The 19,987-nt window shown below is 42.0% G+C and overlaps 1 protein-coding gene across 2 annotated transcripts in view; it reads left to right on the top strand.

Annotated features, from left to right (window-relative positions):
• Cab39 (calcium binding protein 39) overlaps nucleotides 1-19,987 on the top strand; it is a 78,387-nt gene that overhangs the window by 39,230 nt on the left and 19,170 nt on the right. For both annotated transcript variants that reach the window (XM_036173321.1, XM_036173322.1), the window contains exons 3-4: nucleotides 15,290-15,454; nucleotides 17,253-17,371. In XM_036173321.1, the coding sequence (XP_036029214.1) occupies nucleotides 15,290-15,454; nucleotides 17,253-17,371 (284 nt within the window). The remainder of the gene's footprint in view (nucleotides 1-15,289; nucleotides 15,455-17,252; nucleotides 17,372-19,987) is intronic.

Below are 19,987 nucleotides of genomic sequence, written 5' to 3' on the forward strand. Positions count from 1 at the left end.
GCTCTTACGTTTAGTTTTCACAGTCCTTGTGCATGACTCCATCTTGTAGGCACAGGTCAAAAAGCACCCATTGTTCTTCCCAAATCAGTTGTTTGAAGAAAATAATTTTTTTAAAGATTTATTTATTTAATATGTATACAGGAGAGGGTGCCAGATCTCATTACAGATGGTTGTGAGCCACCATGTGGATGCTGGGAATTGAACTCAGGACCTCTGGAAGAGCAGTCGGTGCTCTTAACCTCTGAGCCATCTCTCCAGCCCCAATGATGAAAATAATTTTTAAAGAGTTGTTTTTTTATTTGTTTTTAATGATTTATCGATTTTTATTTTATGTCTTTGATGTTTTGCCTGAATGTCTTATCTGTGTGAGGGTGTCATTCCCTGGAATTGTAGTTACAGACAGGTGGGTGCAGGGATTTGAACCCTCATCCTTTGGAAGAGCAGCCGTTGTTCTTAACCACTGAGCCATCTCTCCAGCCCCAATGATGAAAATAATTTTTAAACCCAGAATCTAATCCTATCTTTTATGTGAGCCATCCTTCACTCTGTTTAGGATTTCTACAGTGTTTATAACCATTGTGATCTTTTCAAAGTAAGTTGAATAATATTTATTTTAAATTAAGTCCTTACATGGCCCTAAATTATTTTCTGCAGCCATATCTTGTCTAAATCTATTTTTATAAGACTTTTGAACAAAGGGTAGTTTTTACATTTTTAAGAATTGGTAATTCAGCCTGTTTTCCCAGCACTCCAGAGGCAGGCAGATCTTTGTGAGTTTGAAGCCAGCCTAGAGTTACAGGACAGCCAGGATTGTGTGAGAATCTGTCTTGAATGAACAAACAAAGCCAAGTACATGACATAGAACTTGTATGTGTCCTGTAAACCTGAAGGTTAACACTTTCACATTTACAGAAAATAATGCTGTCCCTGACCTATTACACTGAGGTCTGAGCTTAGTGCCCTAACACACACACACACACACACACACACACACACACACACACACACACGTTAGTCGCTTTCCTTCTTGATCTCCTCACAGTCCTGCCTTAAGCCTTTGCATTTGACTCTTCCCTTTCTTAAGGATCTTCTTCCTTGTTTGCTCACCTTTTCACCCAGTTTACTATTTGAAATGGAACCCTGCCGTCTTACTTTGCTCTCTCTTTCTTGTATAATATATGTAATTATGTTTCTTCCTCAGTAGAATGTAAGCCTTCCAAAGATAGACCTCAGTAAATACTTGTATTTATTGAAGACTAAATAGAAAACAGAGTTAAAGCAAACTGCTACCACCTTTCTCTCATGTAGCCTTTAGTGACTGCTGAATGTGATAAAATGCCCACATTTAGTGTGTAACTAACAATAAGGAGCTGTAAGCAAGTGATTCCTTGGATCAATTAAAGATGGCCAAGAGCCATATTTCTCTTGAAATATGCTGCCACCGAGAGCTGTGTCTTGTGCTAGTATCTCTGCTGAGTTCTATCCCTGTCTTGATTGCTTCACTGTTGCTGTGACAAAACACCACAGTCAAGTCAACTTACAAAAGAAAGTGTTTAACTGAGCTCATGATACTAGGGAGTTAGAGTCTATAATGGTGGAATGAAAACATGGTGACAGGTGGCTGGTACAGCAGCTAAGAGCTCACATCTTGATCCCCAAGCAGGAGCAGAGAACAACACTAGGAGTTTTTAAAGGCTTAAAGACCACCCCCGTTGAAACACTTCCTCCAACAAGGTCATACATTCTAATCCTTATCAATCAGTTCCACTAACTGGTTACCAGCATGCAAATATATGAGTCTTTGGCGGGGAGGGGGTGTTCTCATTGAGACCACCACAGTGTCCATTTCTCTCCCTGTATGTAGTTAAGGATGATCAGAAAATATTTTTCATGATTAGATATATAGAATAATATGCCCAGTAACTCTGAATCAGAGTTTAATCTCAAGGTTCCTGTGATCTTCTGCAAGATATAGACCTCAACCCTGAATTTAAATTGTGATTAATTTATCTGAGGGGAATCAAAACTGTAACTAGTAGTTTGATTGACAGGGAGAATAGAAAACTATGGATGAATGAAATCAGACACCAAAGAAAAATTAGTTACCAGAGAGCTTTAGAATGTTTAATATGGGACATATTTACTATGGCAGATGTTGAATACAAAGCAAATGGAGCTGCTGGAAGTATGAGATGGTACAGCCACTTTAGTAAACAGGCAGATTTAAAGATTTATTTCTTTTATATATACAGTATTCTGCTTGAATGTCTGCCTGCAGGCCAGAAGAGGGCACCAGATCTCATTATAGGTGGTCGTGAGATACCATGGGAATTAAACTCAGGACCTTTGGAAGAATAGGCAGTGCTCTTAACCCCTGAGCTATCACTCCAGCCTCGACAGGCAGGTTCTTAAAGAGCTGAATTTATATCAACCATATGATCTAACCATTCTACTCCTAAGAATATACCCAAGAAAACATGAAATATATATCTGTACAATGACTTGTGAATGTTTATAGAAGTTTTATGTGTAATAGCCCATCAGGAAATAACCAGATGCATGAATAAATCACTCATGACCATCTACCAATTTCGTGTGTGTGTGTGTGTGTGTGTGTGTGTGTGTGTGTGTGTGTGTGTGTGTAAGAGAGAGAGAAGGCACATGCCATGCAGATGAGAGGACAAGCCTCAGAAGTTGGTTCCTCTGCCAAATTGTGGGATTCAGAGCTTCAACTCAGGTTTTCAGGCCTGCGCACAAGCTTCTGTATGTGATAAGCCGCCTTGCTAACCTTAGTTTATGTTTAGATCCCATTTTACATCTTTGTCTTATCTTCATATCTTTCTATATAAGAACTTTGATCGCCCCACCCCTTCTGTTTTTAGACAGGGTCTTTCTGTGTGGGTCTAACTGTCCTGGAACTTGCTGTGTAGACAAGACTGGTTTTGAACATACAAAGTTTTGCCTGTCTCTACCTCCCAAGGGCTGAGACTAAAGGCGCTAAAAGCAGTGAGGGACGTGTGACTTCATTTTCCAGTAGCTTGTCACAAGGGATATTCTTGACTAGGTATTAACAGTTGGCTACAGTTAATAAAGCAGTCTGCCTGTGAAACCTAATATGAGGCTCCCTGGTCATGCAGGAGTAGCATCTGTGCCTTGGAACACCATGTCCAACTGATGAACACTTGAAGAGTGTTCTGACAGCTAACAAAATCAGAGGTCATTCCATGTGTGAATTGCTGTTGGACACGAATGCAGGTAGAGCTCGGACTGTGAGTGAGCCCTTTCCAAAACTCTCAGGTTGTTCAGGAAATGAGAGGCAGTAACAAGGAACAGTCCTGCAAGACTGGCAACTGGAGGAAGACACAGCTGCTGGTAGATATCAGGGGAGAATGGGGCTCTGGGAGGGAAGGAAGGAGGGGGTGCCGGGAGGGAGGGCGAGCAAGCGAGCAGGGCAGCCTTGGAACACACCTAGAAGAGAAAGGGAAGAGTGTGAACCTGGAGAAGAGATGAAGATGTCCAAGGTGAGAATGAAAGTAGATGGCAGCACAAAAGAATTGAAGACCGGGGACCGGAGAAAGTACTGGCCGCTCTTCCAGGTGACCAGGGTTCAGTTCCCAGCACCCAATGGCAGCTCATCCCTGTCTGTAACTCCCGTTCCAGGGCTTCTGACATCCTCACACAGATACACATGCAGGCAAAACACCAGTGAACATAAAATAAAAATAAATTATATCTTTAAAAAATAATTGAAGATCTTTATTTGCGTTCTGAAGTCATTTGGATCAGGTGACCCTCTAAGGCACAAAGGATATCCTTGAGGCCCCTGTTTAAAAGCCATTTCTGCAGCACACAGAGACAGAGCCATAGATTTTAGGACTGAAATGAGATGCCCCTACCTGAGAAGAAAACGCAAAATGAGAGGACAGTAAATCTGTTAGACTCTTCCCACTTCCATGAAGGCCACATTCAACATCACCACAGAAGGAAACAGAAATCCAGAGTAATGTGATGCAGTAATGTTAATGGATGCAGTCTTCAGATAACCTTCTGGACCACAGTCCAGTTCAGGGTCACATGTTGCATTTAATTGTATCTCCCCAGCTGCTTCAATCTGTAACAGCTTCTCAGTCTTTCTTTAATCTTTGTGACTTAAATATTTGAATGTTTATAGAATGATCACTGATTTTGGTCTTGCTGGTGTTTCTTCACGATCTAGTGTAGGTTGGACAGTTTAGCAAGAGCTCCACAGAACTAATGTGCCCTGTGAAGGGCATCCTATTAGGAGATAATTGATCCAATATATTTTATAACTGGTAATGTTCATAACAGCACTTGGTCAAAGTGGTTTCACAGTGTAAAACTGTTATTTTGTTTTTGTAGTTAGTAAGTATGCTGGGGTTATAAGTTCAGTGGTAGAGTACTTAACTGGGTTCAGTCTCTCGTACTGGAGGTGGGGCTTGTGTGTTTTAGGCCAAACATGGTGGTATATGCCTATGATCCCAGGAGGGTGAGGCAGGAAATTGCTGTCAGTTTTAAGTTTATTTAGACTATATATTCCAGGTCAGCCAGCACTGCAGAGTGAGGCCATGTCTCAAAACAAGAAAGAGTCTTGTGAGGACAGCATGTATTCAGGACTGAGTAAAAAGGAATGTATCAATATGGAACACACTTTGGAAAGTTTCCATGGGAAGGTCCCATCAGAGAGGAGTAAAGCTAGGTGCGAGAGTTACCGCTCTGGGAGGGAAAGGGATCCGTACTTGTCGGGAAGCCAGGCTATCCCTAGAACCTGGATCTGCAGTAGGGCAAGCTCTGGAGGCTGGAGCTGCATAGGGCAGCTCTGGAGGGCTGGAGCTGCATAGGGGAGCTCTGGAGGCTGGATCTGCAGTAGGGCAGCTCTGGAGGGCTGGAGCTGCATAGGGGAGGTCAGTCCCGGAGGGAGAGGTATCCTTACTGTCTCAGAAGTCAGGCAATATCTGAAGCTGGGGTGCTGTTCCGTGGGGGATGGACTTCCAGCAGGATATAGCAAATCCTGCTCCTCTCCTAGAGAAGCTTTGCTCCCCCCTCCCCTTAAGGGGGCTTCCCAGCAGATCTGCTGCTTCTCTCTGGCTCAAGATGTTGCTTCTTCCTGGCTCCAGTGAAAAGTTACTTTTTTCTGCTCCGCCTTACTCATTCCCCTAAGGGACATCTCAGCAAGGTTCTTTTTTTCTGTGCTGATAAATGAAGAACTTCACCCAAGACTCTTTTGAGAAAGAGATTTATTTGGGAAGGGGGTGTTCAGGAGAGTGGTTCTCCCTGCCAGGGTGGGAAAGCACAGGGCTTCTTAGGGGTGGAGTGTCTTCAGAGAGAAGACTTCCTGCTCAAGGATTGGTTAGTTTTCCTGTTCAGAGATAAGTTGGTTTTGTTGGTCAGTTGGTCAGGGGCAGAGATGGCCCTGATGTCAGCGCCAAACTGTTCACTGGTTCTTTTTTTTTTTTTTTTTTTAAAGTAAATAAGTGGACAAATTTATTAATTTGTTGAACTTTTTGTTTGAGAATCTACTAATGGGGCTAGAGTGATGTTTCCCCAGTTAAGAGTACTGGCTCCTCTTCCAGAGGACCTGAGTTTGATTCCCAGAATCCATGTAGCAGATCAAAACCACTCCAGTTCTAGGGGTCCAATGCCCTATTCTTTTTTTCCCAACAGGTAAGACCTATTTTACTCACTCCAGTTATAGACCACAATACAGACCCCCCACGTACACGCCAGTACACGTGGCTGCACACAAGAAGGTAGCATACTCACTCACTGGTTCTTTCAGCCTTTTGGCTCTAGTTTTAAGACCAAGGTGTATTTCTTTCACTGGCTCTGGTTTTGGGACAAAGTGTGTTTCTTTGGCACTGGTTTCAGGGTCAGTGTGTGTTTCTTAGGTTCTGGGTTCAGGGCTAACGTGTTTCATTCACTGGCTCAGGGCTCAGGTCTCAGGGCTAGGGTGGGTTTCTTTGGCTGGCCCCTTTTCACTGCATTAGGTGTGTATATCCAGAGTAGGATACTAAATAAAACTCTGGAGGAAAGTGCAGCTGTTTTGAAATGTCTACTCCTCAGAGTTAAGTACTTGGAAATCAGTCCAGCTGACAGGAATGCTTGAGCTGGATTGAAGTCAGACAAGCAGCACAAATCATTAGTAAACCAAATATGCATGGGTTCCATCACCTTTACAATTACAACTCCGGAACCTGGGGCAGGAAAGTTGTGGGTAAATTATCCAGGATCCAGAGGCAATGATCTCTTGGGGGGGGTGGGGGGGCAGCATTGAAACACAGCGTTAGCACTCAGGTGATGCAGTCAGTAAGGGGCCAGTGGATTAGGTGACACGGGATTTCAGCAGCTTGAAGCAGGGAGTGTTTAGAGGTGCTGCAAGTATGAATAGCTACTCTCTGTAAGTGTGAGGACATGAGCAAGAGAGATGTGGTGAGAAAAGCAGACAACATACTGACTAGTGGAAACCCTCCAGAGAGTTGGGTGTGGCCACAATAAGGACACCAGTCAGATCAAACATGACCAACCAGTTCTTTCTGTGGCACCCCCTAGCCCCCATGGTTTCTCTATGTAGCCCTGGCTGTTCTGAAACTCACTCTGTAAATCAGGCTGACCTCAAACTCAGATCTACCTGCCTCTGCCTCCTGAGTGCTGGGATCAAAGGCACATACCACCACTGCCAGCTTTCTCTCTGGCATCTTAAGACAAGTAAATGCTTGCTGAATTACCTAGCCTTGTAAACACCATTACCATGGAGTGAGGACCGGGGTTGCTTGTTTCTTTTAATCAGTTGGAAATTGTTCAAGAAACCAAACATAGTTGAAATAATTAAAAGACCCTGGCTTTGATCCCCACTGCATCAGTGAATACTCAAACAATAAATAGATAAAATAAATAAATAAGTGATAAATTGGCAGAAGTCTGAAAGAGTGAGTGTGTGAGTAAAAAGTAGAGGAGGCAGATGGTACTCAACTTGGTGTGTGTTCCTTTAGACTAGTAGCTCTCAATCTTCCTGATGCCATGACCCTTGAATACAGGTTGTGGTGAGCCCCAACCATAAAATTATTTCATTTTTACTTCATAACTGTACTTTTGCTACTATTATAAATCATAATGTAAGTATTTGATATGCAGAGTATCTAATACTCGATCCCCAAGGAGTCATGACCCAAAGGTTAAGAACCATTGTTTTAGACTGCAGTTATAGGAACTAGGTTGTAAATTGGGCAAAAGGCACACTTACCTTTGAACTTACTGGTTTCTCATACAGAGAAATACACAGTGTGAGTGTGCTGTGACTCAAGATTTCCAAAACAGCCAGCATGGAAACAAACTGTTCTTTCTTCAGTTAGTTGAGTACCAGATACAGAAATTGGCTTTCCTTGGGGTTAGCTTGGGGAGGTGTCCACACTGAGTATATGCACACCAGGAGCCAAGTTTAGAGTACTTAGTCCTTAAGCGAAATGGCAGCCTGGTTGTCAGCATGTCTGGTCCTTGATCACACTGTAACTTGGTCAGGCAGATACTGCTATAATTAATTTGTTGACTCCCTTCCATTGATTGCAGTTCTTTTTTACCCCCCACATCACAGATGATTTGTTTCTTTGTTCATCATTAAAGTCAAGTCTGTTCTCATCCAGTACCAGACAGCATTTGATTCCTAATTTTAGTACTGTCTTCCTTTCTTCCTTAAAGATTAGCTTAACTGTTAACTTGCTTTGCCTATTTGTTGAAACAGTAGTGCTGGGGAAGTTAAGTGGGGGCGCCTGAATTTAGTGGATTCTTTGAAGAAGTAAACCAAACAAGGTGCGCCCCCCCCCCCCCAGCTAAATAGTTTTTCACAATCTAGGCTGCTGCCTTTACGCACTCTTCCTTATGCCTTCTCAGTGGGGTTTTACAGGGTTGCTGTGCCCTTGAGGTCCTGTATCTATCTGCTGCAGGTATGGAGCACCTACAAGCTCTCAGTGTAGCAAAAGGGAACAGTAACTGGGAAATTACAAGGAACAGAAGAATCACACAGCTGTGGGAAAGAATATGTGGGAAAACTTGATAGGAGGTGAGTATGTGACAGACTTTACCTGGGAAAACTTGTGAAAAAGTGATCTTGTACCATACCGAGCTAAACACTGCAGGAGAAAGGGAGTTGGCCAAGAGGTGGGTGCAAAGGATACACGAGCCTAGGTGAAACCACATACACAAGACTCTGAGGGGAAGACACCTATGTCCAGAACATTGTGGGTAGATGGGAGAGAAATTAGGTTAGACAGTAAGGCCAGACTTTGTAACACTATTCTAAGAAGAGTAGTCATTGGAGCATTTTAAATAGAATATCTTTGTCATTTGTGTTAGGATGTGGAAAAGCATGTGGAGTCCAACAGGAATGCAAGGCAGTCAGTCAGTAGGCTGTGGGGTAGCTCACAGGGCTTCGATGGTGACGACAGGAAACAGCCCTGGGTCTAGGGGAGTTAGAGACTTAGCCATTGGGTTAGTTCGGAGGGAGGAAGGGTTGGTAATGACCCTTAAGTTTCTGACATGTGCAGAAGCACCTGTATTGCTACTTGAGCTAAGGACAAGGGAAGAATACCAGGCAGTGGACAGCGGCGTGAGTTGTTTCAGGTACATTGGGTTTGAGGTAGGCACTGTACCATAAGACATCTAAATGGAGACATTTTGTATAGACTGCTAAATGGCAACGCCTGGGAGAACTGGAGATAGCATCTGCCTTTAGGAATGAATTAAAGCAGTGGGTGTAGATGAGATCATTTGGAGAAAGACTGCAGAATGACAAGGAAGGAAGGCCTCATACCTGGCCTCGTGGGATTAGTTCAGGGGGACAACCTGGAAAGGAGACCGAGAAGCAACTAGAGAGATGGGGAAGGGTTTAGTAAGCATCAAGCACAAATGCTGCAGGAGGCCAGGCATAATGAAGACGGGTGTGTAAGTCACTGTCGGGTTAGCCAAAAGCATTCGGGTATTAGGTGTAGGAGTCATGTGGGATTGGGAGGAGAGTGAATAAGGAAAGAGATGTGGATTGTGGCAAACATGGACAAACATTTGAGAGACTTACTTATGGGGAGTGTAGCTGGGAGGAGTTGTGTCCAGGAAGAGCTTGCTTGGTTCTGTTAAGGGAGGCTTGACCATGTGTAAAAACTGAACAGTGGATGAACTGGGAATTGGTGTTTAAGAAGAAAAGATAAAACAGGTTGTCCCAAGAGGGCAGGAGGGCATCAGAATCCAAAAGCAAGTGAGCATTGAGAGGTGGACAGGTGCAATTCCATTGTCATTGGCTCCCCACCCACCATGTGGCAGGTAGTGTGTCTTCTGAAAAGGAAGGAGCTTTCGGCTCAGAAGCTCCTATTTTGTTTCTTCTCTTGTGTAAAGACAGCTTTATTGCGATAGAATTTGCATGCTGTGCAGTTCACCCATTTAAGGTATATAATTCCATGTCCTTTTAGTTTATTTATGGATAGATATGACCATAACTGCAGTCAATTCTAGAGCATTTCATCACCTCACAATGAAACTATTGCCCTTTAACTGTTACTCCTTTCTTAGGCACCTGTTGCCGTCAGAAGAAAGTATGGGATTTGACCTGAATTCAAATTTTAAAATCATAATGATTTCAAAATGGACGAACTAAGAGTTTCTAAGAAAGAGCATTAGAACTTGAGTCTAACCAGAAAGCAAAGGAGGCTAAAGGAGGCCTGCCATTTAGGATCACGGGCATAAAACTACCAAGGAGTACATTCAGAAACCTTAGTAAGTGCAGGTTTTTTCCTTGTCATTGAGAATCACTTGGAATAAAGGTTAATGAGATGGAACTGAAAAGGCATATAAACAGATTACAATAGAGTCAGTCCTGCTGTTAAACATTTTCTCTTTGTCCAGAAAAATTACATTTGGGGTTCTGTGGTCAGAAGTTTCTCGGTCCCGCCTGGCTCTGCAGTCCCACAGCCACTTAATAAAATAATCACTCAGAGGCTTATTAATTACAAACAATATGGTGGATGGCTTCAGCTTCTTGCTAGCTGACTCTTTCTTCTTGAGTAGCCCATTCCTATTAATCTATATGTTGCCGCATGGCCATGGCATTCCTAGTCTGCTGGCATCTTGCTGCTCCTCCTACAGCAGCTGGCATCTCTTGACTCCACCCTTCTTCTCTCTGTATCTCTGCTGGGATTTCCCACCTGGCTGTAAGATTTCTTGCCATAGGCCAAAACAGCTTCATTATCCAGTGGGAGCCACACATATTCACAACATACAGAAAGACATCCCACAGCAGGGTTCCTTATTACATATGAGGTGTTGAACTATTCAGAAATCTAAGTACTGTAGATAGTAAGGTAGATACCGGACCAAACTGAACATAGATACATAGATTTCATAGTAGGATTGATGAAGGGCAATTTGTAAGCATTTACAGGGGAAGGAAAGCCTTAGTAATCAGGATAGGTTTGATAGTTACTTTTTAAGTCAGAGTCACACTATACAACCCTACCTGGCCTGAAGCTTGCTATGTAGACTAAGCTGGCCTGGGACTCAAAAAGATCTGCCTCCCTCTGCCAGGATTAAAGGTGCGAACCACTGCACCTGGTCAAAATGATTTAGTGCAAAGATTTTATTACATTAGCTTCATTTTATTTTCTTGCAGTCAGAATATGAAAGAAATGCCATTTTATCAAGATAGTTAACAAAAATCTTTATAAATACCATTTGCAAATAGTGCTGAGTAGCCATACCCCTAAATTATTAAATCATTACTGAAAAGAGCGGGTAGTTCAAAGATATGATAATAGGCCCAATTGTGGTTCTTTCCTTCTAGATGTTTTGGCTAGCAATTTAGGCAGGCCACAGAGGCATAACTAGACAGATGATTCAACTCTAAGAGTAGTGTAATAGGCAATTTACTGAGTGTTCTTCAGAACAGAGGTGTCTTCGCAGCCGGGGTGGGGCTGATGGTACTGCAGCTGAATGGTGCCGTGGGGAAAACGGAAGCCTCACGGTGCAGTCTCGTGGACTGCAGTCGGCCTTAACTTGTAGCAGCCATGAGAGGCAAAGAGGTTCACTCCATGCTAAGTTCTTCCCTGCATTTTATGAGATTGCCCAGAGTTTTAAAGATGCCCATAAGCTGGGTCAGCATCTGTCAGGGAAGCCGTGCTGTGCCATGTGCAAGATCTTCTGTATCATTTCATCGGGGCCAGGGTTGGGATGTTCATTACCCTCCCTTTCTTAGAAGAGTAATTCACAAAGTAGAGAAGAGGTTTTCTGGAGATGATAATTTAAAGGAAGACGGGCATACTACTGCAAATAGACCTTTGAGTGGAAGAGAGGTTATTGCTTGGGACATCAGACAATATACTGAGGCCATGTTTGTCTGGTTCTGAGATCTGCTAATACAGCATTACCGGAGGCAGTCAATAGGCACGGTGAAGTTGTGTGATCATTTGGTAAGAAGTTTTCATGGTTGGTTGTAAAGGGATTCCTGGGGACTGGATAAGTTTTCTGAATACTGTCACAGGCTGGTGTCTTATAAATCTGAATTAACTTGACCTCTGAGGTTTATTTCTAGTTTCTTTTTATGTAGCTTTTTACTGTTCAATCCATTTAAGGGGCCTTTTTGTTGATCTATAGCAAGCCCTCTATATTTTGGTGGGTTTAGCTTTTGTTTGTTTGCTTGTTTGTTTGTATGAGACAGCTTCATCCCATGTAACAATATAAGCTGGCCCTGAATTCACTGTAGCTCAGGCTGGTCTTGAACCCTCAATCCTCCCGCCTTGGATTCCCAAGTAGTGGATCATAAGCATTTGCTACCACCTTTATCTGTGTGGGGTTTTTCTTTAAGTGTTTGCTTTAAGGCATGTGTTCATAACATCTCTGGCTTGTAACAACCCGTCTATAGGAAATGGGGTTCTGCGTTGGTCATACCTCTCGAGCTATCGCTGTCGTTCTTTTTTGTTCTGCATGCAGTAACCTTAGAATATACCATTTTTGCTTTAAACAACCAAATTTTCTTTATTTCTTTTTTCCTTTTTCTTTTTGTTTTGTTTTGTTTTGAGACAGGGTTTCTCTCTGTAGCTTTGCGCCTTTCCTGGATCTCGCTCTGTAGACCACCAGGCTGGCCTCAAACTCACAGAGATCCACCTGCCTCTGCCTCCCAAGTGCTGGGACTAAAGGCGTTTGCCACCACCACCTGGCCTTTTTTTTTTTTTTTTTAAGATTTATTTATTATGTATACAGTGAGTGTTCTGCCTGCGGGCCAGAAGAGGGCACCAGATCTCATTACAGATGGTTGTGAGCCACCATGTGGTTGCTGGGAATTGAACTCAGGACCTCTGGTAGAGTATCCAGTGCTCTTAACCTCTGAGCCATCTCTCCAGCCCTTACTCACATTTTCTTCTCCTCATTTGTATCTTTTAACTTTAATACATCTCAAAAACTTATTTTCTTGTTGTTGTTTTATTTTGAAATGGGCTCTCTAGGTAGCTCTGTCTGTTCTAGAACTCACTATGTAGAATTATCTTTATTTTTGAAACATTTTCTTTGGAGTATAAAATTCTAGGATGATAGCTTGGTTGTATGTTTTTCTCCATAGTTCAAGCAATTCTCCACTATCTTTTAGCTTACGTGTTTCTGCCAAGAAGTCTGTTGTCATTCTTTGCTTTTCTTTGTCTGTGGTTCCCCTCACCACTCCCTTCACCCCCACACAGCTACTTTTAAGATTTTCTCTATCACCACATTAAAACATTGCATTGTTCTGCATATCTGTGCACACCTCTGGGTCTGTATCTGTGTCTCAGTACATGTGTTTACACAGATTTTTTTCTTTGGGCTGTCAGCTCACAAATAATAACACGGAGACTTATTATTAATTATGAAAGCTTGGCCTTAGCTTAGGCTTGGTTTTTACCTGGCTCTTATAACTTAAATTAATCCATTTCTAGTAATCTGCATCCTGCTTCTTCCTTGTTTCCTGGTGTCTCGCATGCCTAGATTCATCTTTTCTTTTCTCTCCCTGGAAATCCCACCTATACCTCCTGCCTAGTTATTGGCCATTCAGATTTTTATTACACCAATCACAGCAAATACATCTTCACACAATGTACAAATACCCTATAACACGTACACATGTGTACATGTGGAGGCTTGAAGAATGTGTTGGAGCCCTCTGAGTTGGAGCTAAAGGCATAATGTGGGTGGGTGGTAGGATCTGAATTTCAGTCATTATTGCAAAACAAATGCTGTTAACCACAGCCATCTCTTTAGCCTGTAATCTTAAATATAGTCTCATTTCTTTTTACTTTTTTAAATGTGTAAGGGTGTTTTGCCTGTGTGTATGTCTGTGTACCACACACATGCTTGGTGCCCGAGAGGCCAGAAGAGGGCATCATATCACCTATAACTGGAGTTACCAGACTGGGGCTAGAACTCAAACCTGGGTCCTCTAGAAGAGTAGCCAGTGCTCTTAACTGGTGAGCCATCTCTCCAGCCACCTTATTCCTATTTCTTACACTTGAGATTTATATACCTTTTATCAATATTTATTTTGACAGTTTTTAATTAAATTCATATTTTTTGTTTGTTTAGAGCTTTTTGTTTTGTTTTTTTAGACAGGATCCCTCTATATAGTTCTCACTATCCTGGAGCTGTGTAGAGGTAGCTGGTCTCGAACTCACAGACATCTGCCTGGCTCTGCCTCCCAAGTGCTAAGATTAAAGGTGTGCACCTGGCAAATTCAGAATTGTTTTCATTCATCACATTTTCAAATATTTTGTCTGCCTTTTGCCCTGCTTTGGGGACTGTAGTTATACATATTACTAAAGTTACCCTGCAGGTCACAAATGTGACGTCCCCGGTACTTCACTCTCATGATTCATTTTTGGATAGCTACTCACCTTAGCAACATTTTCTTCTTCAATGTCTCATCTGCTGCTAATATCCACTGTAGTTTTAACCTCAAATATTACAGTTTCTGTTTCTAAGTCTTTATGTCTTCAATTTCTCTATTTAATATTCTTGGTTTTTCATGAATGTGTGGCTATAGTTAATTTTTGTTTTGTTCTTTTGCAGTCTATTATCTGTCCTTTCTTTTGGTTGCTTGTATTTCTAATTTCTCTCTCCGAACTGGATGTTAAACTTTGTTGGGTGAGATGAAAGCAGAATGTAGGCTAGGCTCCTTTTGTGTAACTACTGAGGTAAGCCATCTTAAGTGTTCTGCTTGGTGCCCTTTGACTTGGAAAGGAAAGACTTCATTTCATCTTGCAGCTCACAGTCCACCATGAAGGGAAATCAGCTGAACCTCATGCAGAGGCCATGGAGTAATGCTGCTTAATGGCTTGCTCTCATGGTTTGCTCAGTTTACTTTCTTACACCCCACGAAGGTACACACCCAGAGGTGGCACCACCCTCTGTGGGCTGGGCCCTCACATGGATCATTAATCAAGAAAATGTCCCCAAGGGCCTGTTTAATGGAGACATTTTCTCAATTAAGACTCCTTCTTCCCAGATGACTCCAGCTTGTATAAGGCTGACAAAAACTAACCAGACAGGTTTACAGTTTCAGAGGTTCATTGCTTTTAGACTTGAGGCAAGCCAGAAACATAACCCTGGTGGAAATCTGCCTTGTGGCAGTCAGGAATCATAAATAGTAAGAAAAGAGGGGTGGGTCTAGGGACAAGGCACATTCTCAGTAACCTCCCCCCACCCCCAAGTAGGCCTTAGTTTCTCAAAAATGCCATCAAATTATCTATCAGTGGATTGATTTCTTAAGGGATTAGAACCCTTTTGATCCAGTCATTACCCTAAAGCCTACCAACTACAATCAAGCTTTCCACCCATGAGTCTTTGGGATACTTGAGATCCAAACTATAATACTACAGACCCTGTCCTTTTTCTTCTTCCTCGTCTCTACCCTGTACTGCTCATGCTCCCTGACACGTGGTTGTTAGTCACACACCCCACCCTATCAGCTCACAGGCTCTCTGCAGTATTTTCTGAGTGTGAGGAGGAACCCAGCCTTGTCATCCCTGTTTCTACTATACATTAGTTGGCTTTCCATTTTATACTCAGTACACATCGTCCTTCCTATGGGGAATGCACGCTGTTCTCTTTCATTTACACGTGTACAGTATCCAGCTCCTGAAGACAGAGATGGAGCTTGCACATAGGTCTGAGGGTACATAGTATAGAAAATGGATTTTTAGCTAACACAGATGTGATGTCTATTTGTTTGTTAAATGAATTGTTTTTCTCTTCTGTACCTTCCTCCCAAAATCAGGCTACAGAAGAAGTTTCCAAAAATTTGGTTGCCATGAAAGAAATTCTGTACGGCACCAATGAAAAAGAGCCTCAGACGGAAGCGGTAGCCCAGCTGGCTCAAGAGCTGTACAATAGTGGACTCCTTAGCACTCTGGTGGCTGACCTACAGCTCATTGACTTTGAGGTAAGAAATCTGCTTCTCGGTTTTCAGAAGCATGTTTGTGGTCCCCTTCTGTCCAGTCTATCCTTTGGGACATTTTAAGATCCCTGTTGACCCAGGGGCTCCTGACCTTCACATTTCACCACAGTGTATGTGAAGTTTCTTGGGTGTTTGTGATACCCTTTCATTTAGGTTGTATTTCATGAACAGCTGCTTTCTGGGCCAAGGAATGAGCAGTCTAAAGAAAGTTGTAGAATGTTAGAAGAGCCTAAAAAAACATCTGTTAGAGCAGAGATCATGTATTTTGTGTTTTGTGCTTGCTTGGCACTATTTTAAAATATTTAGTATAGTGTTGAAACAGCAGATTGTATTGACAATTCTGCATTTTTGACTTCTGTAAAATTGTCTCTGGTAATATTGGGTCTGTCTGTACTCATTAGCCCTCAGCTGGAGCAGAACAACCACAAGCCATTCACTCTTGGTCTAGCAGCAGACAGCACAGCTTGCCATTTCTACTTTACCCCCCCATCCCACCCTACCCTACCCCTCCCCACCCCGTTTTGTTGCCTCAACTTACACAATTGGATCATGACGTGTGTTAGGTATATAGTGAATTCATGAAGATGATAGCCCTTGATTTCAGCCTGAAAAACATACATACAAAGAACTTTACATGGTCACAAGCAGCCTCTTTGCCCATCATGAGTGTGCTTTAAGTCTCAGTGTCTATCAGCCCAAGTGACTAGATGTCTATGCAGGTTTTGTCGGGGAGAGGGTGATATGATATAGTTTGAAGAAGGGAAGGGTGGATACTTCAGTAATCCTTAAAATAAAGAAAAACATTTTTGTCCTACTATAGAGAAGATAGAACTGATTTTATGTATTTATACATCTGATTTTATGTATTTTTAATAGTTCATCAAATTCTAAGTTTATTTTCTCTGCTAACTTGAGGGTGCACTTGGGATATCTGATCCTTCTCCTTTGTCTCTACCCATTTTGTTCCCCATTTGAGACTTTAGAGACACCAAGGATTTTTGTTTGTTTGTTTGTTTGTTTGAAGTGTGTGCCATGGGACTGATTTGGAGAAATTACCATTACTGCACCGGAGCCAACACAGGCCCCAAGTCCATGGGCTTCAGTGCTTTCTGGGGTTTCTCAGCCTTGTGACAGTGGCTGTTCTGAAACATCTTGAAGACCGGTTGTCCATGATTAATTTCTTAGGCAGCTTTCTGATTGTTAAGGTTCAGTAGGTGATCTGTCTGTTTTGTGCAGTGGTGTTGGAAAGTTCTCATCTCTGAACTTAGTGCTTTCCTTATTAATATAGTTTAAGTGTTTCCTAAGTGACTGAACTTAATAGAGGAGATTATCTACTTGCTATTAAAACAGCTTTTTACATAATTCTCTGAAGTCATTACACTGAGAGTACAATCTCTTCCCTTTCCATTTCTGTAGAAGAAAATGTACACTTTGTATTATTCACAACAGAAGTATCCACTTGTGTAAGGTTGTAAGTGTACTATCAACATCTGTTCTCCATAATGAGTCAGTGTGCTTTTGAGCCTTAGTGGTTGTCATTACGTATGGATTGTAATGAGATTTCACATTGTCGATAAAATTGTGTTTAAGAATTGTACACTATTAAAACCAAAAATTCAGGATTATAACTAGATACAATAAGAATTTTAATGTCTACAAATGTTGTAAAGTCAGATACTCAGTCATAACTAATACACAATGGCTCTTTGACTTTATATTGAAGGGTGGATGGACATTTTCATATTTAGACAGGTAAAAATTTTAATGATTGTATTCCTAATAGGGCAAAAAAGACGTGGCTCAAATTTTCAACAATATTCTCAGAAGACAAATTGGTACAAGAACTCCTACTGTTGAATACATCTGCACCCAACAGAATATTTTGTTCATGTTATTGAAAGGGTATGTACAATGTGATAAAGTTTATATTCTTAGTTGAAAATGAAAAGGAAAATGGTTTGGGTGGGGATAGATAACCAGGCCGGTGAGTATGGGAAGATTTTTCTGTATAGTTTTAGCTCACTTTGCTGTAGCTCTTGAACATACTGCCCTTTTAAAGTTTTGACCTGTAAACTAACACAAACATGCCCTGTAGATGTAAGCTTAAAGTTGGGTGAATTGTGAACCCTTAGGAAAGACATAGAGCCTATTTCTGTCTGTAATGTTGAAATGGTTGAAGTCCATTGAAATCCCAGCCAAGTTGAGTCCAAAGACGCCTCCTCTGCACCTGGCAGCAGCAAAAGAATCCTAGGTGGGGTACGCTTGCTCCTCACTCACTCAGCAGAGCGTGCGCTATGGGTCATCACTGCGCGTCTTCCAGGAGTTATCCTGCACTAAGCATGCAGGCATCTGATTTGGGTAGTTGTCCATTTCAGAAAAAGTGAAAGTTCTTTCTCAGGACTGAGCCCACCTGGCTAACAAGGTAGTCAGTCTCCTGCTCCACACCAGCAGTGCTTGCCAGCTCTCTGGACCATCCCAGCACTGTCAGTGTTCAGCTAAACTAGTGGGCAAGCATGTTCCTGGCATGACTGCTGGCGTGAATCAGCTTGCTCCCATCCCTCTAGCTTTACAGCTTACCTCATGAGGATTTGTATCTCCATGGTTTAACACTTCTCCCAAGTTCAGACTTGCTTAGACAAAGCATGAGTCAGTGGCATGTCACATGCCAGCGTCCTGCTTCCTCCTTTCTGTTTCTACCCATCCATGTTGCTTCTTCATATATTGCTGTACAGAATTTTTGTTGTATGAGTCCAGTGTCCCTGTGGAAATGTGCTGTGTGAGTAGCCTGAAATTTGGGTGTTCTTAAAACTGTGTTATTGAAGCCAGAATTTCCTTTGCCATAAAAGCCAGAGGTTTATTAAAAATCTATGAATTAGTTACCACTTCCTATTCTTTCATGACAACTTTGATGTAAATAGATTTTAGACAGTATATAAAATTTAAATCACACACACACACACACACACACACACACACACACACAACTAGTGTCTCATTGTGTAACCTCGCTGGCCTTGAACTTAAAAGATTCACCTACCTTTGCTTTCTAAATGTTAGGATTAAAAGTGTGATCTGCTACTCTAAGCTAAAATAAGATTTTTGAAGGATAGTTTAAAGCTCTCACCTGAGCTGGTCAGAGCAGAATCCTCAGCAAGGACAGACCTAAGAGTGGAGCTTGGCTTGGGACCCACACCCGCATTCCTTCCACTGCACTTATTAGGGAACTGAACATATAACCATAAAGAAAAGACGGCAGACCTTCCCACCCAGAACACCTCACCAGAGCCATTAACCTTACGCCATTCCTGCTTGCTATGGTCCTCACTCTTTCTTCCTTACACACAGTTCATCCATGTTCATCCATGTTCATCCATGACCATCATGCACATATAGTGTGTGTACCATGCAGGCTGGGAAAACCGCAGTACCTTCTATATACCTGCTACAACCCGGGGCTCAGCTTCTGTATTTCCTTGATTTTAACAAAATGAGTTTGTTTAAATTGGTTTTCTTTTTTTTAAACAAGGTTTACAAACTGAATTTTTATAGATAAAACTCTTAGCTAATCTATAATAGTTAATCCCCTCATTTAAAAAAAATGTATGCCATTTTTTAAGCAACTGGGTCATTTGGTCTGTGGAAAGCTACTTATTTTACTTGAATGTGATGACACGTCTAACCCATCACTTAGGAAGCAAAAGCAGGAGGCTCCCCCAGGGTCAGTCACTTTGTTGTGCTGCATAGAAAGTTCAATAGGTCAGCCTGAGCTCCATAGTGAGACTGTCTCTGAAAAATTATTTTTGTCTTATATTTTAAATTTACATTTTTAAGATTTATTTATTTATTATGTATACAGTGTTCTGCCTGCATGTATCCCTGCAGGCCAGATGAGGGCACCAGATCTCATTACAGATGGTTGTGAGCCACCATGTGGTTGCTGGGAATTGAACTCAGGACCTCTGGAAGGCAGCCAGTGCTCTTAACCCCCGAGCCATCTCTCCAGCCCCAGTCCTATGATTTTATTTAGCATATTTCACCATCTCTTATCCCTTGGAACTGATGGGTAAGATTTAGATTCACGTTGAGCAAAGCATCATGGGTGATGCCATGTACTGCCTGTCACATGTTACAGGCACCCAATCTCCCACTGAAAATGAAATTGGGAGTAATCATTGGTTGGATACAGGTCCTGTCTGTCCATTTTGAAATTTGCTATCAAACTTTCACCTTGGACTTTTATATGATTTTTATATCTACCAAGGATATTATCCTGATTTAAAACACCAGTTTACTATGCCAGATGTGGTGTCACAGGCCTTTAATCATAGCACTTGGGAGGCAGAGGCAGGTAGATCTCCATGAGTTTGATGCCAGCCTGGGCTCTATAGCAAGTCCCTGCCTCCAATCAATCAATCAATAAGTAAATAAATAAATGAGAGTTCACTGTAGATTCTGGTATTGTTTCTTCTAATTAAATGTTTTTGGGTTTTTTTTTTGGTCCCATGTCTCCCCCCCACC

The sequence above is a fragment of the Onychomys torridus genome, chromosome 23 (genome assembly GCF_903995425.1).
Source record: "Onychomys torridus chromosome 23, mOncTor1.1, whole genome shotgun sequence".
Taxonomy (NCBI): domain Eukaryota; kingdom Metazoa; phylum Chordata; class Mammalia; order Rodentia; family Cricetidae; genus Onychomys; species Onychomys torridus.